A 17,363-nucleotide genomic window follows, 5' to 3' on the forward strand; every position below is an offset into this window, starting at 1 on the left:
GCTCCCCGTCAAACCCCGGTCTGCGGCAGGGACACCACCTCATCGAGCTCCGACGAAACTGTGCCGAAAGGCACACCTCATTGCAGGCACAAAGATGTGGTGAGGAAGGGGTGAGGAAGATGCAAGAATTCAAGGGCATGGACGCCCTTCCTCAGCCAACTCAACTTGTTGAGGATCCCTGGTCGAGGGATGCGCCAAGATAATTCATGCCAATGATCCGCATTGTGCGGGTCGCGCATCGAGACCTTTGCGGGTCCAGGTCGTCTCTGGTTTCACCCATCAGTGGGGAGCCGTTGTCATCGCGGTTGGCCGCCTGGTTCCGCAATAATACTCATGACGGGCGGGAGGTCGATCAGACGGACCTGTAAAGCGATCGCTCACCGCCTTCTGCGATTAGGTCTCAACACACCATTTGCTTCTTTGCGTGTAACCATGTGGCAGGCCTCTGAAGCCGTGATCCAGCTGCAGATCAAAGGGTCTGATGCATGGAGTAACAAGTGGCGCTGGGGAGATCGGGGACCTGGACCTGCTGTTCAGGTTTGGCACCTGCATTTGCATAACCAGCCCAGCACGTCCTAAAGGACGGCACGCAGCACTCTCAAGAACGTCTCCACCTCGTCCAGCGTGTTGTAGGAGTGCACGGAGGCTCGGACCACACTGTCCAACCCCCTGTCTTCCATGTCAATGCGCGTGGAGGGTGCTCGGGAGGTCCAGACGTTAATGCCCTGCTCCAGCAGCCTGGCCTGGATGACCTCGGCGGGTGTGTCAGCCTGTGGTTTGGGTTAAGTGCACAGGTAAGTGAGCTGACACCACTCTGATGGTGAGGAGGTAAGGACATGATGCAATGGCTTCCCAGTTTGGTTGTTGTGAGCAGTTTAGGCAGTCAGCAAGAATCTTCAGATCTGGGCACTAAAGACAATATCCCCCTGTTCAATACTGCTGCGCAACACCCCCTCCCCCTGCCAGCCCCGTTTGCGCACCGCTGTGAAGCTGACGATGCCGCCCAGGCGCCGCCCCTGGTCCTGCACGGTGATGCCGGGGACGCCCTGCAAACCCTTCCTCAGCGCCGTGGCAACCTTGGCAATTGCGGTGCTGATCGTATCCATGCCCACATCCACCGCCTCCTGGGCCGCCACGCCCAAGCCCACCTTGACAGCGGGTGTGGAGATGGGAAGAATGGTGAGCAGGCAAGGTGTTGCAGACAGCCGGCACTGGCTCGCAGTGCAGCGAGCTGGGATACAGGGAGCCTCCAATGCCTGACAGCCTGTCGACCTGCTAGGTTTGTGTGCTGACTTGCCAGCACACATAGACTGAGGCATGAGTGGGTCCAATCTCCAGGAGGCCTACAGCAAGACGCAGTGCAAGACGTCCTCAACCCACCCCTCTCCCCCCGTCACAAATTCACCTTGCTTGCAAAGCTGATCTCGTAGGACTCGAAGCGCTTGGCAGTGGGGTGCAGGGCGTAGGCCCCTCTCGCCACCCACTCCGCGCCATGCAGATCGATGCAGGCCGGCTCCAGCAGGTCCCACGCCGACCTGCAGTGGGCAGAGGGAGGTGGGCTCCTGGTCTTCAGGGCGGGAGTCACTGGGTTGCAGCAAGACGTTGGGGGCCAGGGGGGACCCCCCCCAGCTTCTGCATTGACACCACGTCATGGACACAAGCATCCAGAGGCCATTGGGTGCACCTTTTGCACCTCTACCATCTCACCCCTGCCCCCTCCTCCTCTCTTCCACGTACCTCTTCCCCCAATCCACCCACCCCACAAACACACACACCTGGCTGCGTAGAGGAAGCCCACCCCCCTGGGCCCTCGCAGGTACTTTCGGCTGGTGGAGGAAAGGAAGTCGCAGCCGATGGCCTGGACGTCCACCGGCACCTGGCCCACCGACTGGCAGGCGTCCAGGAGGAAGGGGACGGCGTGGGCGCGGGCCACCGCGCCCGCCCCCGCCGCGTCGTAGATCCGGCCCGAGTTGGTGGGGCTGTGTGTGAGGGCGAGGAGCACGGGGCGGCGCGGCGCGGCGGCGATCTCGCGCGCCAGCGCCGTCAGGTCCAGCTCGGCCTGGGCGGTCTCGGGGACGACCACGATGCGCGCGCCGGTGCGGCGTGCCAGCTGCAGGTAGGCCAGGTAGTTGCTGGCGTACTCGTTGACCCCGGTGAGCACCGTGTCCCCCGGTCGCCATGTCCAGGCCAGGCCATAGACCACGGCCTGCCAGGCAAGCGTGGCGCTGCCCATCACCGCGATCTCGTCGGGGGAGGCGTGGAGCAGGGAGGCCAAGGCGGTGTAAGGCAGCTGCAGGGCAGCTGCGTTGAGCGCCGCCGCCTCGTACCTGACGTGGGGGACAGGGTCAGTGGGTGTGGGTGTGGGGGGAATCTCATGAGAGAAACTGGCCTCCATGATGCGGCGGATAAATTCCCACTGAAAGGAAGGCGCAGGTCAAGAGAAAGTGAAGCAGCTGTGCACGCTCACTGCGCATGGGATCTCGGGCGCACCGCTGCATCTTCCATGGCTGCATGTAGGCCCACTCGTGCCTGAGACACATCAACAATCATCATCGAGCCCCAGCCTCACCCGCCGTGTCTCTCCTCAAGATCGAGGTGGTGCCGCACTGCCTGCAGCGTTTTGGGGCTTTGCAGACTGGCCCCGGCATTATTGAAGTGAATCAGGTGTCGTTGCCGGGCCGGGGGAGGGGGGTGACACTGGGAGACATCGGGGATGTGAGGAGCAGCCTTCATGCAAACATTCAATCCTCGGTGCATTGTGCCGCGGGCGTGTTTATGTTGTCGCATGCCAGTCTGCGCATAGCATGACTCGCGCCCGGGGACGCTGTTGCGCCGTATCACCAGTCACATGATCCACGACCACCAGATGAAGGCATCCCTGCCACAGGGGCGAAGGGAACCCCCCATGATTTACTCCTACCCATCTGGTATTCTTAAATGCTCTGTGGGAGCGAGGGACAGTGTCGTGGGGTCGGCCTTAATGCTTGAAGGGGAAATCTCGCGCTGAGGCTCGTTGTTTGCCAGTACCAACAAACCCTAGCTCGGCAACTTCTGCTTTCCGGCACCTGACTTCTATGTTGAGAGATGTTTGCAGAGCATTGGGCATTACAAATGTTCATCTTCTCGTAGATTAGTCTCGTCAGTCTCCTCCAGAGAGCAAAAGGAGCTCTTGGAAGAGGGCCACTACAAGCAAGGGTGGTATGGATGGCTCGAAAGGTGTAGGAGACAAAAGGATCATACTACAAATTTATCGCTGGAGAAGAGGGAGGATCACCATCATGTCGAAATGCTTTAGGAGAAAGACTGGTATCATATGCAGACATCATCACGCAGCAAGAGGGGTTTCATGTGAACTACCTTGTTGGAGCACGAGCTATGCACTCGAGATCTGCGCACAGAAGTGAGCAGCCGCTATGGTGCCATGGAAAAGGTACAGATCGTCGTACAAGTTGCTATGAGCTAGAATGTTCCTTCAGCCAGCCTCCATGTCCTGGAGGCATGCCAGTGCACCATTGGGTGCTGCCCGCCGCCTTGCCCTCCCTCACCCTGTCCCCTGCAGGCTGGTCTCCCCCCCAAGCAGAGGCGCTGAAGGGGGCGTGAAGGGCACGGCATTGGAGCTGAGGGTCGCCGAGCCTGCGCCATGCGTCGGCATGTATGCCGTGTCGCTGCAGCTCCCATGCAGACCGTGCGGCAGTGGGTGAGGCAGCAAAGCGACGGCGATCGGCCCCGCACCGATGCGATGAGCATCCAGGATCACGAACCGGCTTGTGAGGCTTTCTGTGGGTTTTGGTACCACATGGAGTCTGGGAGAGAGCCTCGTTGATTCGCCATCCACGATGGCCACGGCATGCCAGGACACTGCAGTGCGCCGCAACTCTCGCTCTGGGTCCAGGCACCCTACCCCTGCGACGCTCACCGGAGTCAAACACACAGGCCAGCAGCCAGCCATCGTCCTCTGCGCCAGCGTCGGGCCTGGGCACAAACTGGGGCTCCCCGACAAACTGGTGGCGACCAGGGAACCACGTCTCAGCCTCCAAGCTCGCCATGTCCAGCTGGAGGAGCGATGTTAAGCCGGTCGGTGGAGTTGAGATGCGTGCTGGGATGCATGCGCACAGAGCCCCTGCCAGCCCAGAAGGATTGACATTTCTGTCCAGAGACACAAGGATTTGATGCAGGGGTCGTCGAGCTGCACACCAGGTCTCAGCACAGCACATTTATGAGACGCTATCCCTATCCTAGCTCACAGCCAGCTCCCCACCTTGATCAGTCCAGACTTTGAGCCTTCAAAGTCGGCAGTTTCCGCAAAAACGAACTCGTGCGCTCTGCCAAAGCACGTCTCGTTCACCGAGGGGAATTCCAGGTAGCCTGGGTGCAGCAGCTTCCGTGCCTGTGATGTGGAGCAAAGCATTAGCTCGGCAAACTAATGGGAGCATGCATTGCCTGCTCGATCCCCCCTTCCCTGGCTGGCAGGGCGCCAGCGAGAGAAGGTTCGGATGGTCGTGCACCCAGAGCCACAGCTGCAAGGTCAGCATGCCCTGGAGCCGAAGTAGCCGTGCTGTCGCATCTCATCGCACGCATACCCCACCCAAACCCTGCACACCTCCCCATCCATAACCGCTCACTGCGACGCCCGTCCTGAGGTTCAGGGTGGCCCTGCGCAGCCGCGCCGAGTAGGAGACCTGGGGATCCACCTGGTGCGTGAGCGTGGGAGGGGACCAGGGGTGAGCGAAGGATGGCCTGGTGATGGATGCTGCTTGTGCTCATGTCCCCACGGATTCTCCCTGCCGCTGCGCCTTCTGTGCCTGTTTCTTGCCGAGGGCAGGGGTCCCCACGCCCGGGAGGGAGTCGTAGTGAACGGAGTCTATGATCACGTGCTCCCCCTGCTCATACGCATTGGCGTGGTGGAAGACAAAGGACGGTGGCAGCTCAAAGCGGCGCGGCCGAGCGCCAGGAGGGGCACCCGGCCTGGGAATCAGGTGCACCACCGTCGGCCTGCCCACATCCCACCTGGTTTTGAGAGTGAGAGAAAGGCGGTGGAGTGGGAACCGAAGCTGAGCGACAGGCATTGGTGAAGTGGTTCTCGCCTCCCCAGACGCCTGGCTTGCAGGCTGAGGGACTGGTGCGCAGCAGCACGGTGGCCCCTCCTCCCGGCTACCGCTGCGTGACTCAACTGCAATTGCATGGTGGGCACCCTTGCCCTCTCACCCCTTGCACCCTCAACACCCCCCATCTCCTTCCCTCCCTTTTCCCCCCCACCTGATGCTGGCCGCGGCGGGGGCCAGGCCCAGCATGTAGGCGTGGTAGTCCACGGAGACGGGGTTCTCAAACACCACGTACCAGGCGCGCGTGAGCACAAAATCGTGCACAAAGGCGTAGCCGGGGAGGGCCCAGGGCACGCGCTCCACCACGATGCCCGCCCCGTCCAGCTCCATGAACGTGAAGTGGGTGTGCAGTCTGCGGGTGGCGTGGCCGGCCGGGTCGCGGGGGGAGACGCTGTACTTGAAGCTCACCAGGCGCCGCACCGCCGGGTCCACATGGGGGTGCGCGGTTACCGCCTCCCCGCCTGTGGAGAGGGGGTGGTGTGGTGGGTGGGAGGGGGGGTAAGACGGACATGAGACGCAGCGAGATCGGTGTGTGCAAAGTGAGGCTGGCGCGGGGCCGGCGGTGGTCCACGGGGCGGGGCGGCGGAGGCCTGCAGCCATGCGCAGCCCTCCTTGCCCCCCTCCCCCCTTCCCCCCAGAACCCGCACCGACGGCCATCTGGCGCGGGTGCAGGTGCGCCCAGGAGCCCACGCTGCGCTGCACCAGGCGGTGCAGGGCGTTGAAGGCCGCGTTCAGAGTCAGGCCGCCCAGGTCGATGGGTAGGCCCTCGCGCACCGCGCCGCCCAGTGTGGCGACGCCCAGCGTGCGCAGCGTGTCGGCGTGCAGCGCGTAGGGCTGCCCGCCCTCGAAGAAGGAGAGGAGGAGGCCGCCCCAGTCCACCACGCTGGTGTTGGAGGTGTTGGCGACGTGCAGGTCCAGCAGGTTGCTCAGCGGGCCGCCGGCGCGCTGGGTGCCAAAGGTGCCCCGAAACTGGCCGCGCTTCAGGATCTTGCCGGCCACGTGCCTGACGGGTTGGGTTCAGGGATTGTGTTAATGGAAAGGGGACAGGCGTGCAGGGGTGAGGGCCCAGGGGTTTCAGGGAGGAAGACGGGTTGATTGATCGACGGCGATGCGCCGGTGCTGGCTGGGAGCAGGCTGGTTCGCTCCTCAGGGGCTTGTCATGCGCCCTATGGCGCTCAGGATATGCGCGTGCATGGGCTCTGGGGCGCTCAAAGGGAACCAAACACCACCATACCCTTGCCAGCTCCCGAGCACCCTGTCGCGCCCTGCCCAGGCCACGCACTCTGGGGTCTGCACAAAGTCGGAGCGGTAAAAGGCCTTGCCGCCCTTGACAGAGATGGATGAGATGAAGCCGTCGCCGTCCAGCGGGTGACCGATAGCCTGGCCGCCGACCTGGAACTTGCCTGGCCCGTTGCTGTGGATGTATATCAGGCAGAGGGGGCGGGGATGCAGAAAATTAGAGTTCGCGGTTGTTATTCAATTGTGCAGGATCCCTCTGGGCCATACCATCCAGCTTGTCATCCGGCTTTGCATCTTCAGGTTCGACTGTAGAATATCTAATTTGGAAGCCTGGCAGGTCAGTGACATGGTCCATGATCCCCTTGATGAGTTGCAGCTCCATAGCCTGCTTCCCGCGCCTACCTGAAGTAGGTGCACACCAAGCCCTCTGGTATGCTCCCATGTGTTAGCTCCAGGAACTGTCCCTGGGGGCATGGCGTGGCCTCCAGGTACCCCTTGTCGAAGGCGACCTGAAACTCCCTGCGAGGTGCGGGATGGCAGTGTGTCAGGGGGGATGCGACTGCGATCCGTCATGGTAAGAGGGCACAACTGAAGCCGGCATGATCTTGACTCACGCCTGTCCGGGGGTGAGACCCGCAGGGTGAGGCCATCGACCCGCCTGCGCCGTCATGGACCTGCGAGGGTTGTTATGGTGCCGATGTACATCTGCAAACGTCGGGGTTGATGCGACCTGGCGCCAACAAGTATTTTGTGCGCTTGATACAGCCTATCATGCGCCACAAAAATATTGCGATCCTTTGCGGAACGTTGCATGTGCCCCACCTGGAGCTCTTCTGCGCACGAGCCATGCGACTGCACGACCTAGCGGAGGTAGGTCTCGAAGGCCCCGAGCACCTAGAAATGCGTGACGCCAAGGCATGGAAGCTACTTGTACTCCCCAGAGAATGGATGTGCGCTCTGGCCTTGCCATCGGCGGTATTCGAATGCCTCCGGGACCGACTCGTCGGCCCGGCGCCGGTCCTGTACACCATGACCATGTCAGCGTCCGCTGGTCTACAAAGTGTTCACGATGACAGGAATTATATGTTTATGAGCGATCAGTTCGAGTTTCGGTGTTTAATGCGTCAAGAGGAGATGTCGGTTTTATTGGTAGATTTGAGCTCGGGCGTGTCCCGAGCAGCTGGCTCAAGGCCTGGGCGCGAGTATCCTGGCCGGACTCACAGCGCACAACTGCATTCCATCATTAACCTCCCTTGAAGCACGAACTCATTGGAGCATAATTAGGAACATGTCTAAACTCACGCCTGCTCTCGTGAGCCAGTTGCATCCTGGGGAGAGCTTGGGAACAGTGCAGCGGCTCGATGTCGCCGGCCGTGGCATCAAAACGGTGAGCATGGGGAGCGGGACGGGGGGATGTGGACCCCTGTTCTTATGCGGTAAGACATTTAATCCGGTTTTGCTTCCCCTTGTAATCCATGCAGGTCGTGGGCATGGAGTCCTGCACCGGCCTCACCCGGCTGGACGCCTCCGACAATGGCCTTACGTCCGCCGACGGCATAGCTGCGCTGCCTGCCCTGCGCTGGCTTTCCCTAGCCGGGAACCAGGTGGAGAGCATCGAACCCTTGCGGTCCTGCGATTCTCTGGAGGTCCTCAACATCGCCAACAACCGTTTATCTGGGAAGGTGGGTTTAGGCAGGCTCAGCCGGCTGAAGGCCCTGGTGGCCAACAACAACGCCATCACCCTGGTGGGGGCGCTGGACCGTTGCAAGGAGCTCAACACGCTCATCCTGTCCCACAACGCGGTCGCGAGTGTGTCGGGCTGGTTGGCAGGGGCGGGTCCCCTGCAGAAGCTGCAACTGTCCCACAACATGTTAACCGACCTCGGAAACGCTCTTAGGTCAGTCGTGGGGGGGTGGGGGGGTGGGAAACAGGCATGACATCTGCTTGGGGAACTGGACGTGCGGAGAGCCAACTGGAAGACCCCTGATCCTGGAGCATCTGAACAATGTCTGCAGAGTCTTTGTATGTGGGCCGAAGGGCGGCGCTAAGCACACCGTGCTTGTGCACCATTGTGCCGCGGTACCAAACCCAGCACCAGGCACATGTACAAATATCCGCGTGCTCTTTGCATACTGACACGTGCAGCCACCTCACCAAACTCAAGGAGCTGCGCCTGAATCACAACAAGCTCACCAGCTTCCCTGCTGACCTCAGCGCCTTGGCCAGCCTGAGGACCTTGGAAGCAGGGTCCAATCCGATTGCCTCCCTGGATGCCTTGCAGCCCCTGGCCGGCCTTCCTGCCCTGCGCCAGCTCAGCTTAAAGGGCTGCCCAGTTGCGGCCCTGGAGAACTACAGGTCCCATGTGCAAGGCCTCCTGCCAAGGCTGCAGGTACTGCAGAGGATTCTGTGGGGCCACTGAGAGTCAACAAGGGGTGTGGGGAAATTAAGGAGAGTGCATGCAGCCCTGGCACCTGCGGGAATATAATTATGTGCAACTCTTGCTGCCAGCAGAAGAGCAGTGGCTGAATAGTCTCGAAGGCCACTGGACTCGCAAGGTCTACTGTTGTGCAGGACGACTCAAAACCTCATTCTTACATCTGCAGGTTCTGGATGGGCAGCGGCTCTCTGCAAAATCCAGCGTGGAACGGCGAGCGGTTGAGGCAGCGACAGAGGCACGAAAAGGCACAGAGTCAGGGTGGGTGAGAATTTGTTGCTTGGCTGCATATGCTGTACATTGACGTGAGGTCTGGGGAATGGGTGCCCACTGTCTTGCCTTGCAAGGTTTGCTGGAGACAAGTCTGTGTCTGTTTTTCGTTCTGCTACTGTATGGCATGAACTAATCATGCCAGCATGTACAACTATGCCTGTGGGCTTCCTCATCAGACCTTTGGCCCAAACCAGGAAACATTCTCAACTTCTTCTCCTGCAGAGCTCGGAGCTCAGCTACAGCCAAAGTGGAGAAGGAGAAAGCCAAGAAGAGGAAGGGTGAGGCCGTCCAGGAGGCTGCAGGGGCTGAGCTGGACCAACAGGAGGTTGACGCGTCAGTGAAAGCAAAGAGGAAAAAAGTAAAAGAGCCTTCAGGAAACGCAGCACCAAGCCCTGGAGACAAGGGTGCTGCTGTAGCCAGCCTCAGCAAGCCGTTGAAGAAAGCAGCCCATGCCCGCCCTCCACCCAAGATGCCTGCTCAAACAGAGGGCAATGAGAGCGAAGGCGATGATGCGGTGGCGTTTGTCGAGCCAAAGAAGAAAGGAGGAGCGGTGGCGCCCGACAAGGAGGAGAGGCTACAGGCTGTAGCCCGTACTGGTACGTCAAGTGGAACTTTTCGGTGCATGCTTGCAAGGATCAGGCCTAGGCAATGCACAAGCCAAGCATGCACCCATGAGTCCCCTGCACCAAGCATCTTACCTCATCCCATTTTGACTTTTGGCAGGTGTGGTGAAAGTAGTGGATGTGGCACGCCTCGAGACCAGCAAAGCCGGTAAGAAGGCGTCAAAGGTGTCAGCTGGCAAGCCTGCAAAGCCCATAGTCACCGGGAGTGCTGTCTTCAAAGCATTGTTGAAGCCGGACGACTTCACCAGTCCTGGCTGGGGTTCGTAAAAGGAGTGAGCAGTGCATGAGATTCCTGCAGTATGCACGCCCCAATGCTCCTGTTGTCCAGCAGATATAGTAGTGATCCAGCAATGTCACCTGGTCGACCATTGTCTGTGCCCTGTGCATCGATCTCCTTGCAATTGATGCAGATGGCATCAGCATTCACTTTTTGGGCGCGCTAGCATGCACGCAAGCAGAAGTGTTGACCGGGTGATAACCCCCGATTAACATTATATCCAGTCCACTCGATGTTCATTCTATCAAATGAATATTCAAGTAGTATCGTGCACCTGAGGATCCGGGAGGGATGATGGAGGTGTCCCCGGCCCTCTTCCCGGATCACTTGCGGGCGTCCCTGGCTTCCTGCGACGTGGCCACCTCCCAGACACTTGTCGCCATCGACGCATGTCTCAAACGCCTCTCAGATCTCGATAATGTCCTGAAGCCTGTGACGTCCGCCATCAGTCCTGTCCTGGGACGCACCCCATCCGGCCCCCTGCTCACAGGACCCCAGGACATTCCCAAACACCTCGCCACGATCAGAGCGGTGAGGCGTGGTCTTGCTGCGTATGATAATGCGAGTGTAGTTGAGACATTGGTGTGGGATCCTGCGTCTGGCCCTCACACATCATCTGCACTTCCCACGGCAGCACCGGACCAGCATCGGCAAGGGCCCTGCGGCAGGAGAGGCTTTCCTGGCATCCCTGCAAGCTGTCCATGTTGCGGCCAGTTCCCTGCGGGCAGCGCTGGACAGCGGTGCGCCTGGTCTTTCGGCGAGCGAGGTGAAGGCAGCGGCAGCCCTCCGGCAGGAGGGCCTGACGGCCGCCCGAGCCGGCCTGGCAGCAGCTTTCAGGACTGGCGGCAGCGGTGCCGAGGCTGCAGCCCTCGTGCAGGCCCTGGTCCGTGCTGGGGACGAGCAGGGCCCTTCCACGCTGTATGCCGAAGCGAGACGGGGCCCGGTGGCCGCTGGTCTGGAAGCTGCTGGGAAAGCTGAGGCCGGGCCACCTGGCCAGAGGTATGCGGGAATGACACCCAGGCAGGGGGGCCGTGTGATGGTGTTTGCTCGGACACGCACGGCCAGGGCTGATGGGATTGCATGGGCAGGCTTTGGCGGTGCCTGTCGTGCATGTTTTCGTCCCAACAGCGAGGGACTGCAAAGGGAGGGTCCCTCAGGCAGCTTGGTTTTCATGAAGGGAGCAGTGTCTGCTGCGTGACTGGCATGATCAGGCACGCAGCAGCTACTTTAACTCTGCCACCCACGCTTGCGCCGCAGGGTGGCTGCGACGCTGCGTGCCCTGGGGGAGATCGCACAGGAAGAGAGCCAGAACGCCAGCGACACCCTGGGCGCCGCCGGCGCCTGCCAGGCCCTGAGTGCGCTTGTGGGCCCCCTGATCGTCGGGGTCAAGGGCCAGGTGCGCGACCTGCTGGGCGTACAGGCTTCCCTCTCCAAGGTTGCGGACCTGGCAGAGGTGGCGGCGGCTGCGCGGGCCGTCATCCCTCCCCTGTTGACCCTGTTCCAGCGTGAGCTGGGGTGTTGGAGGCGCATGCCGTTCGCCATGCAGGGAGAAGGGGGGTGGTACACAGATGCCCTGTAGGTTTGGGACTGGCCGAGGCTAGTGTCCTTGACATCTGCCGAAGCTCCGGTGCTTGACCCTGTGCTCAAGCTCCTTTCACCCACAGCGTGTCCACCTCAGCCCTGCCCCCAAAACCCCCCAACCCACCCACAGTACCTGGCCAGCAGTCTCCTTCCCCTGGTCCCGGCCCTGCCAACAATGGCGGCTCGGCATCCTCCCCCTCCCCCTCCCTGGCGGCGCTGCAGCAGGAGGTGCTCGGCGGCGCCTCCCGAACCTGGACGTTCCTGCAGCAGAAGGGAGGGACGGGCTCCCTGCCCTCCCCACCCCCGGCCACGGCTGCCTGCCACGCGGCGGTGGGCGAGGCGGTGCAAGCGCTGCGCCGCCTCGCCTCGCTGCCTGAACTGGGGGGCCTGCTGCTGGCCCAGGGCAAGACGGCCAGCCTGTCGGCCACGGTCTCTGCCGTCCTCGGTGATGCCTGTGTTTGTGTGACCTGAAGGACTGGGAGTCAGGACGCTGGTGCTCTTCGAGACTGGACATGGTGGCACGCTCCCCGCAGTGCTCCTGCCGTGCCAAGCCTTCGACCGTGGGTGCACCTGCGAGGTGAATGTGCGGGTGTGCACCATGCCAGGCATGCATTAAAAAGACCCCACCAAACCCCTGTTCTCCCCCGCAGACGGCCTGGTTGACAGCCTGGAGAGCACAGCCAAAGCAGCATACCCTGCGGCCTCTGGACTGACGGAGGTGCACCTCCTCAATTGCACCGTGGCCCTGACAACTCAGCTGCAGCGCACCGAGGGCACAGCCCAGCTCGCCGCGGCGTGGCTCGCAGATCGCAAGGTGGGGCTGCAGGCCACGGCAAAGTCTGCGTTGGGATGGGGCTGATCGGTAGAACAATCGGTTCCTGCGCTGTCCACCGCGCCGGGGCACCTGTCTGCTCTGAGAAGTGGATCTCTTGTGCTCCCATGAACCAACCCCACAACCCCCCTTGCATCCATTGTGCCCCCTGTCACCCCCTGCCAGGACCTGGCGGCGCGGTATGCTGAGCGGTACGTGTCGGTGGCCTGGCAGCCAGCCCTGCGCGCCCTGAGCTCGGACTCCAGCCAGCAGCTCCGTGGGGCGGCCGCCCTGCCTGATGCGCAGAGGGCTGCCGTGAAGACGGTCTGGACTGCAGTGAACGCCGCGCTTGACACCTTCACCAGCCACCCAGTGAGTTGTGGGAAGCTGTGGCTTGACGCCAGATGACCCTCGCGCATGCATTTACCATTCCTGTATTTGCATGGTGTCCCCCGTACGATCCCAGTTTCAGGCGCAAGCCCCTGATCGCCCTTCCATCCCGCCCCAAACCCCAATCACACACCAGTCCCTCCTCCTGCATCTGCAGGGCATCGTGGAGTCCATCGTCTGGCAGAAGCGAGTCCGGGAGCAGGTGGGGGCCGCTTTCCTCCCCGCCTACCGCGCCTTCTTCACAAAGTACGAGGGGGTGCCTTTCACTAAGGGTCGCCGGTCCAAGTACGAGCGCTATTCCCTGGCCGAGGCCGAGGCGGCCGTGCAGGGCATGCTGAGTGGGGCCGCTCGGGCCCCCCTGGAGGGCTCGCCGCAGAGGAGCGGTGCCAGCATGAGCAATCGCCTGGCTCGTTTCAGGTCCAAGCTGATGGACTGAGGGATATGGCGACTGCACTTGTACTGTCGCGCTGCTAGCCACTACCCCTGGCCACAAGGCTTGAATAACACAGTGGATGGCCCTGTGCTCGAGTCAAACCTGAGCCAAGCAAGCTTTGCAATCGCAGCCGTCCATACATCTCGGGAAGGGACTTGGTGTTGATGTCTCTCACAAGACCGCTATGTGGTTACAGCTGTTTGGGGGGACATGAATATTCCCACAAGAAAGGCTGAGTAGGAGAAACCCTGTTGATTTCTGCTGGTTTCCGGGAGTGTCGGAATGAAGTGAGTACGATTTAGATCATGTGGTGGAATCAATCGATATCAAAAGCAGAGAAATTACGGTCATAAGCAATTATCCATGGTCAGAAGCCTTCTTCTGGCGTTCCTGTTGGCGGCAGGATCGGCCATCTTGATCAAGGGTGAGAGGAAGCCGGGCCACTACCGAGACCCGAGGCAGACAGACCATTGTAGTGTCGATCGGCGCACACCCTCTCATCCTTGATGAAATGAAGGTGTCGATTTCACCAAGCTCCCGCTACCATGCCTGCTCCCCATCGTCGACGTCGACCCTGCCAAGTACCCGGTGCCGGCTCCATGGACCGGCGAGTTTGCCAAGAACACGAGGCTGCGGCAGTCCAAGCGCTTGTTTGAGGGCCAGATCAAGGGATCAGGTGGGTGATGGAGAGGCTGAAGATGGTGCCTCGTCAGATTATGTTATTTTGCGTACCTATTTGCATATCGAAACGCTGGGGAAGCTTGAATTGGTAATAGGAAGTCACCCATTGTGGGTCTGCAGCCCCGTCGCTCCCTGCGGTCGTCGAGTGCCACATGGGGCTTCCTGATTCCCAACGTGCATCTGTAGATAAATATCCCCACTGGGACTCTGGAACCCAAACGCTAGTGACATCAGGTTGTTGGGCTCCTGTCAGACATGCCCATGAGCTGACTTCCCAACCCTGCTTGCCACAGAGTCGATCGCTGTATCCAGGAACGGCACGGTCTACCTGCTGGACGGCAGCGGCTACCTCAAGGTCGCACATGGGAGCACGCGGCAACCCCTGGATATCACAATCGACGCCCAGCCCCAGGCCTACCTGGGTCCTGGGCGCCCGCTGGGGTTCCACCTGGACGGCGACGATGACCTGTACATCTGCAACAGCCTCCTGGTGTGGTGGAAAATGGGTTTTAGAGGGATGGCATTGCTCCCACATCCAGACCTGTCGCAGAGGCTGGGGTGGGGTGGTGGCGGGGCTCTTTTGGCCAGGTGCTACTCAGCTTGCCTGTTCACATGGCCACTAGCCCAGACTTTGATCCACTCTCTCCCTAACTTAACCCCCCTCTCCCCCTACTTTCCTCTGCCAGGGCCTGACGCGGCTGCCAGATGGCGCCCGGGCCCAGCAGCTCCTGGCCAACAGCGTGCCGGGCGCCGCACCCGGTTCCTTCTCCCCCATTGCCTACGCCGACGACCTGGACATCCTCCTCGGCGGCGACGTGGTGTTCTCCGACGCCTCGGCCATCCCACCCGCGCTTGGGCGGGCCGGACGCTATGACACCATGCGCTCCTACGTGCTCACCGTGCTGCAGGGCGCGCCCAGCGGGCGTCTGCTGCGCTGGCACGCCGGGTCGGGGGAGACCAGTACGCTGGCAGACGGCCTCTGGTTCCCCAACGGCGTGGCCCTGGCGGCGGACGGCAGCTTCGTTGTGGTGGCGGAGACGGTCACGGCCCGCATCCTGAAGCACTGGCTGGCGGGGCCCAAGGTGCTCGAGGAGGGGGGGATTTGGATCGCATGGGGTGCCTGCAGCGGGTGAAAGTGGGATCGAGAAGCATGGCGGCATGCAAGTGGGGCAGGCTGCTTGCCCCAAGTGTCGTGAAGGGCACAGAGTCCTGGGAGGTGCAATGCTGGTGATAATAGCAGACTGTCATATTGCCACGGGACTCCGATCCTGCCCCCAATTCCAAGCAAAGGCCTGACTCATGACCCTAGCTCTGAGGCGGCCTGAGGGTCCACTGTCTTCCAACGCCTGGAGCCTTGCCACCCCACTCAACCCTTGCCCTTGAGACACCCACCCCCCTGACCACCCTTTGCCCCGAAAACACTCACCCCCACCTCCTCCTCATGCCAGGCCGGCACCACTGAGATCCTGGTGCACAGCTTGCCCGGGTATCCAGACGGTGTGAGCCGGGCGCCCGACGGCAATTTCTGGGTGGCCCTCATCACCGATCACCTCCCCGTCATCAACTGGAGTGTGCGCTCGCGCTCTGTGCGCTGGGCCCTGGCTTGGCTCTCCCACTTCCTCCCCGTCCCCATCAAGCACATGGGCGCGGCCCTCAAGGTGGGAGGCCCGTCGGTACCAGGGCAACGATCTGGGGAACTCACAACGCCCTGTGTTGGTGCTACTGGGTGATGTCTAGTACAGTGCCATGGGGCCCTTGGGTTTGAATATATCCGTGTCCTTGAAGCTGTCTGATCTGTAGGTGTCCACCCACCCTCCCTCCCTGTGCTCCACAGATCTCCCCAGAAGGCAAGGTGCTGGATCTGCTGGTGGACCCTGACGCCCACGTCATTGGCAGCATCACCTCGGTGGTGGAGCGCGATGGCTGGCTGTACATGGGCTCCTTGACCAACGATTTTATTGGTGTGCTGGATCTCAGCAAGGCTTCCTGAGCTGTTATCCATGTGTAACACTCATACACAGAAGTTGGCAAGTGTCAGCACAGACTCTGGGACTTAGCAATGTGCCCGTGGGACAAGGTTGACCCTGCTTGTCACCAACAGGAGACCAGGCCAGAGGCAGGGAAGTGAGGTGCCAGCCTCCTCATCAGGCCACCCCCGGAGTCCGGCCAGTACGACTCTGGAATAGTGGGAGATTGTCCTGGACTGATGCAATGCTTATGGGCCGACGTACCAGCATCAGGGAGCCACTGACCGCTGACCTACTGTCGCTGGCCTTTGTGTGCCGTGTCCACCGCTCAAAAGCGTTGAAAATCATTCGTTTGCAATACCACTGGCAGTCTGACACCAGGGCATCTTCTACCAGCAGCTAGGGAGCAGGCAGGCATACCGGCTCCAGTCACAGGGTCTTCCACGGCGCGAGATCCCCCAGGGACACCAAAATGTCTCCAGTCTTGCAGCTGAGGGTGATGTTGCTTGCCAGGCGTGAGCTGTGGCAAGGATTTAGAAAAGGGGACGGTGGTGGGTCTCATGAGCTGGACAGAAGATGGGCCTGCACATGTTAGGTAGAGTTTCAACACTTCCTGATGCTCCCTCTTCCCTCCAGCTGGCCACAGTGTAGGTCCAAGTAAACGAGCCCAGCATATTCCAGACTCAGACTCACTGGATATCAATAGATGCAGGGGCAGCCACCTGGGTCAACTGACGAGCAACCTCCTCAGATGGGGCAGGGAATGTGTCAAACAGCTCAGTGGGGATCTGTGCCAGTTGGGAGTGTTGTTACAGTCTACACGGCGACCTCCACATGACGGCTGGGGACCGACGCGCACCCCAGCGCTAGCCCGGGTCGTGCACTGCCGAGGCAACAAGGAATGCCATTCGGGTTGAGAGACTACTACCCGCGTCCCTACACGCAAACACACATGAAATCGCGTGTGGGACAAAGAGCTTGACCTGTATCTGGTCGGGTCCAGACCGCAGCACCGCTTTTAGACCATTTTGGTAACAACCTTCCCCGGTTACCTTGATGTGTGCCTCCAGCTGGTCCGGTACACTAGGAGACAGTGCCAGCACTGTGCGTGGGGGATGGGGCGCAGAGAGATGAGTTGGTGTTTCCAGCGTGTACCCCATCCAATGTACCCAGTGTGTGCTGGACTCCAAGACATCTCTGGAGGGAACGGAATCTTGACTCACCATCCTCTCCAAGAATATCTGTGTGACCTTGCAGGACGTCTGCCACCGTCTGGCCCTCAAGGCCCCGGAGAACGTGGCGATGGCCCTCCTTATCCACTACGGTAAGCTGAACACTGTGCAAGTGATAGAGTACAGGGTCGGCGAGGGTCCAGGAGCCAAGGGTGCAGCAAGGGTCGGTGTCCCTTGCCCCTCGGCACATGCGGGGCCAGTTCTAGCTGCTCACATCTTGTCGAAGACGGAGGGCGCGGCGCTGCCATACCGGCAGGACCGAGCGCCAGAAAGCCTTCGCCCCATGGCAGAGCTGGCCATTTGCCGCAGCATGATGCAGG

At 61.0% G+C, this 17,363-nt stretch overlaps 4 protein-coding genes across 4 annotated transcripts; 3 read left to right on the forward strand and 1 right to left on the reverse strand.

The window, feature by feature from the left end:
- Positions 1 to 575: 575 nt before the first annotated feature.
- On the reverse strand, positions 576 to 7,189 carry F751_1126 (Apocarotenoid-15,15'-oxygenase; the record flags this gene model as incomplete). Its single annotated transcript, XM_011397998.1, has 15 exons — positions 576 to 770; positions 981 to 1,148; positions 1,406 to 1,535; positions 1,776 to 1,888; positions 2,081 to 2,327; positions 3,546 to 3,777; positions 3,917 to 4,052; positions 4,259 to 4,387; positions 4,623 to 4,691; positions 4,773 to 5,007; positions 5,257 to 5,563; positions 5,750 to 6,105; positions 6,385 to 6,516; positions 6,744 to 6,860; positions 7,164 to 7,189. 15 exons carry the CDS (start codon positions 7,187 to 7,189, stop codon positions 576 to 578), a joined length of 2,592 nt encoding a protein of 863 aa, XP_011396300.1.
- Positions 7,190 to 7,629: 440 nt separating this feature from the next.
- Positions 7,630 to 8,760, forward strand: F751_1127 (Internalin-A; the record flags this gene model as incomplete). The annotated part of the gene is made up of 3 exons (XM_011397999.1): positions 7,630 to 7,728; positions 7,823 to 8,238; positions 8,487 to 8,760. 3 exons carry the CDS (start codon positions 7,630 to 7,632, stop codon positions 8,758 to 8,760), a joined length of 789 nt encoding a protein of 262 aa, XP_011396301.1.
- Positions 8,761 to 10,239: 1,479 nt separating this feature from the next.
- On the forward strand, positions 10,240 to 13,166 carry F751_1128 (hypothetical protein; the record flags this gene model as incomplete). The annotated part of the gene is made up of 7 exons (XM_011398000.1): positions 10,240 to 10,479; positions 10,583 to 10,947; positions 11,206 to 11,453; positions 11,660 to 11,974; positions 12,180 to 12,343; positions 12,527 to 12,712; positions 12,888 to 13,166. 7 exons carry the CDS (start codon positions 10,240 to 10,242, stop codon positions 13,164 to 13,166), a joined length of 1,797 nt encoding a protein of 598 aa, XP_011396302.1.
- Positions 13,167 to 13,526: 360 nt separating this feature from the next.
- Positions 13,527 to 15,834, forward strand: F751_1129 (Adipocyte plasma membrane-associated protein; the record flags this gene model as incomplete). Its single annotated transcript, XM_011398001.1, has 6 exons — positions 13,527 to 13,587; positions 13,681 to 13,839; positions 14,138 to 14,334; positions 14,531 to 14,926; positions 15,293 to 15,502; positions 15,679 to 15,834. 6 exons carry the CDS (start codon positions 13,527 to 13,529, stop codon positions 15,832 to 15,834), a joined length of 1,179 nt encoding a protein of 392 aa, XP_011396303.1.
- Positions 15,835 to 17,363: the final 1,529 nt, after the last annotated feature.

The sequence above is a fragment of the Auxenochlorella protothecoides genome, assembly GCF_000733215.1.
Source record: "Auxenochlorella protothecoides strain 0710 unplaced genomic scaffold scaffold122, whole genome shotgun sequence".
Classification (NCBI taxonomy): Eukaryota; Viridiplantae; Chlorophyta; class Trebouxiophyceae; order Chlorellales; family Chlorellaceae; genus Auxenochlorella; species Auxenochlorella protothecoides.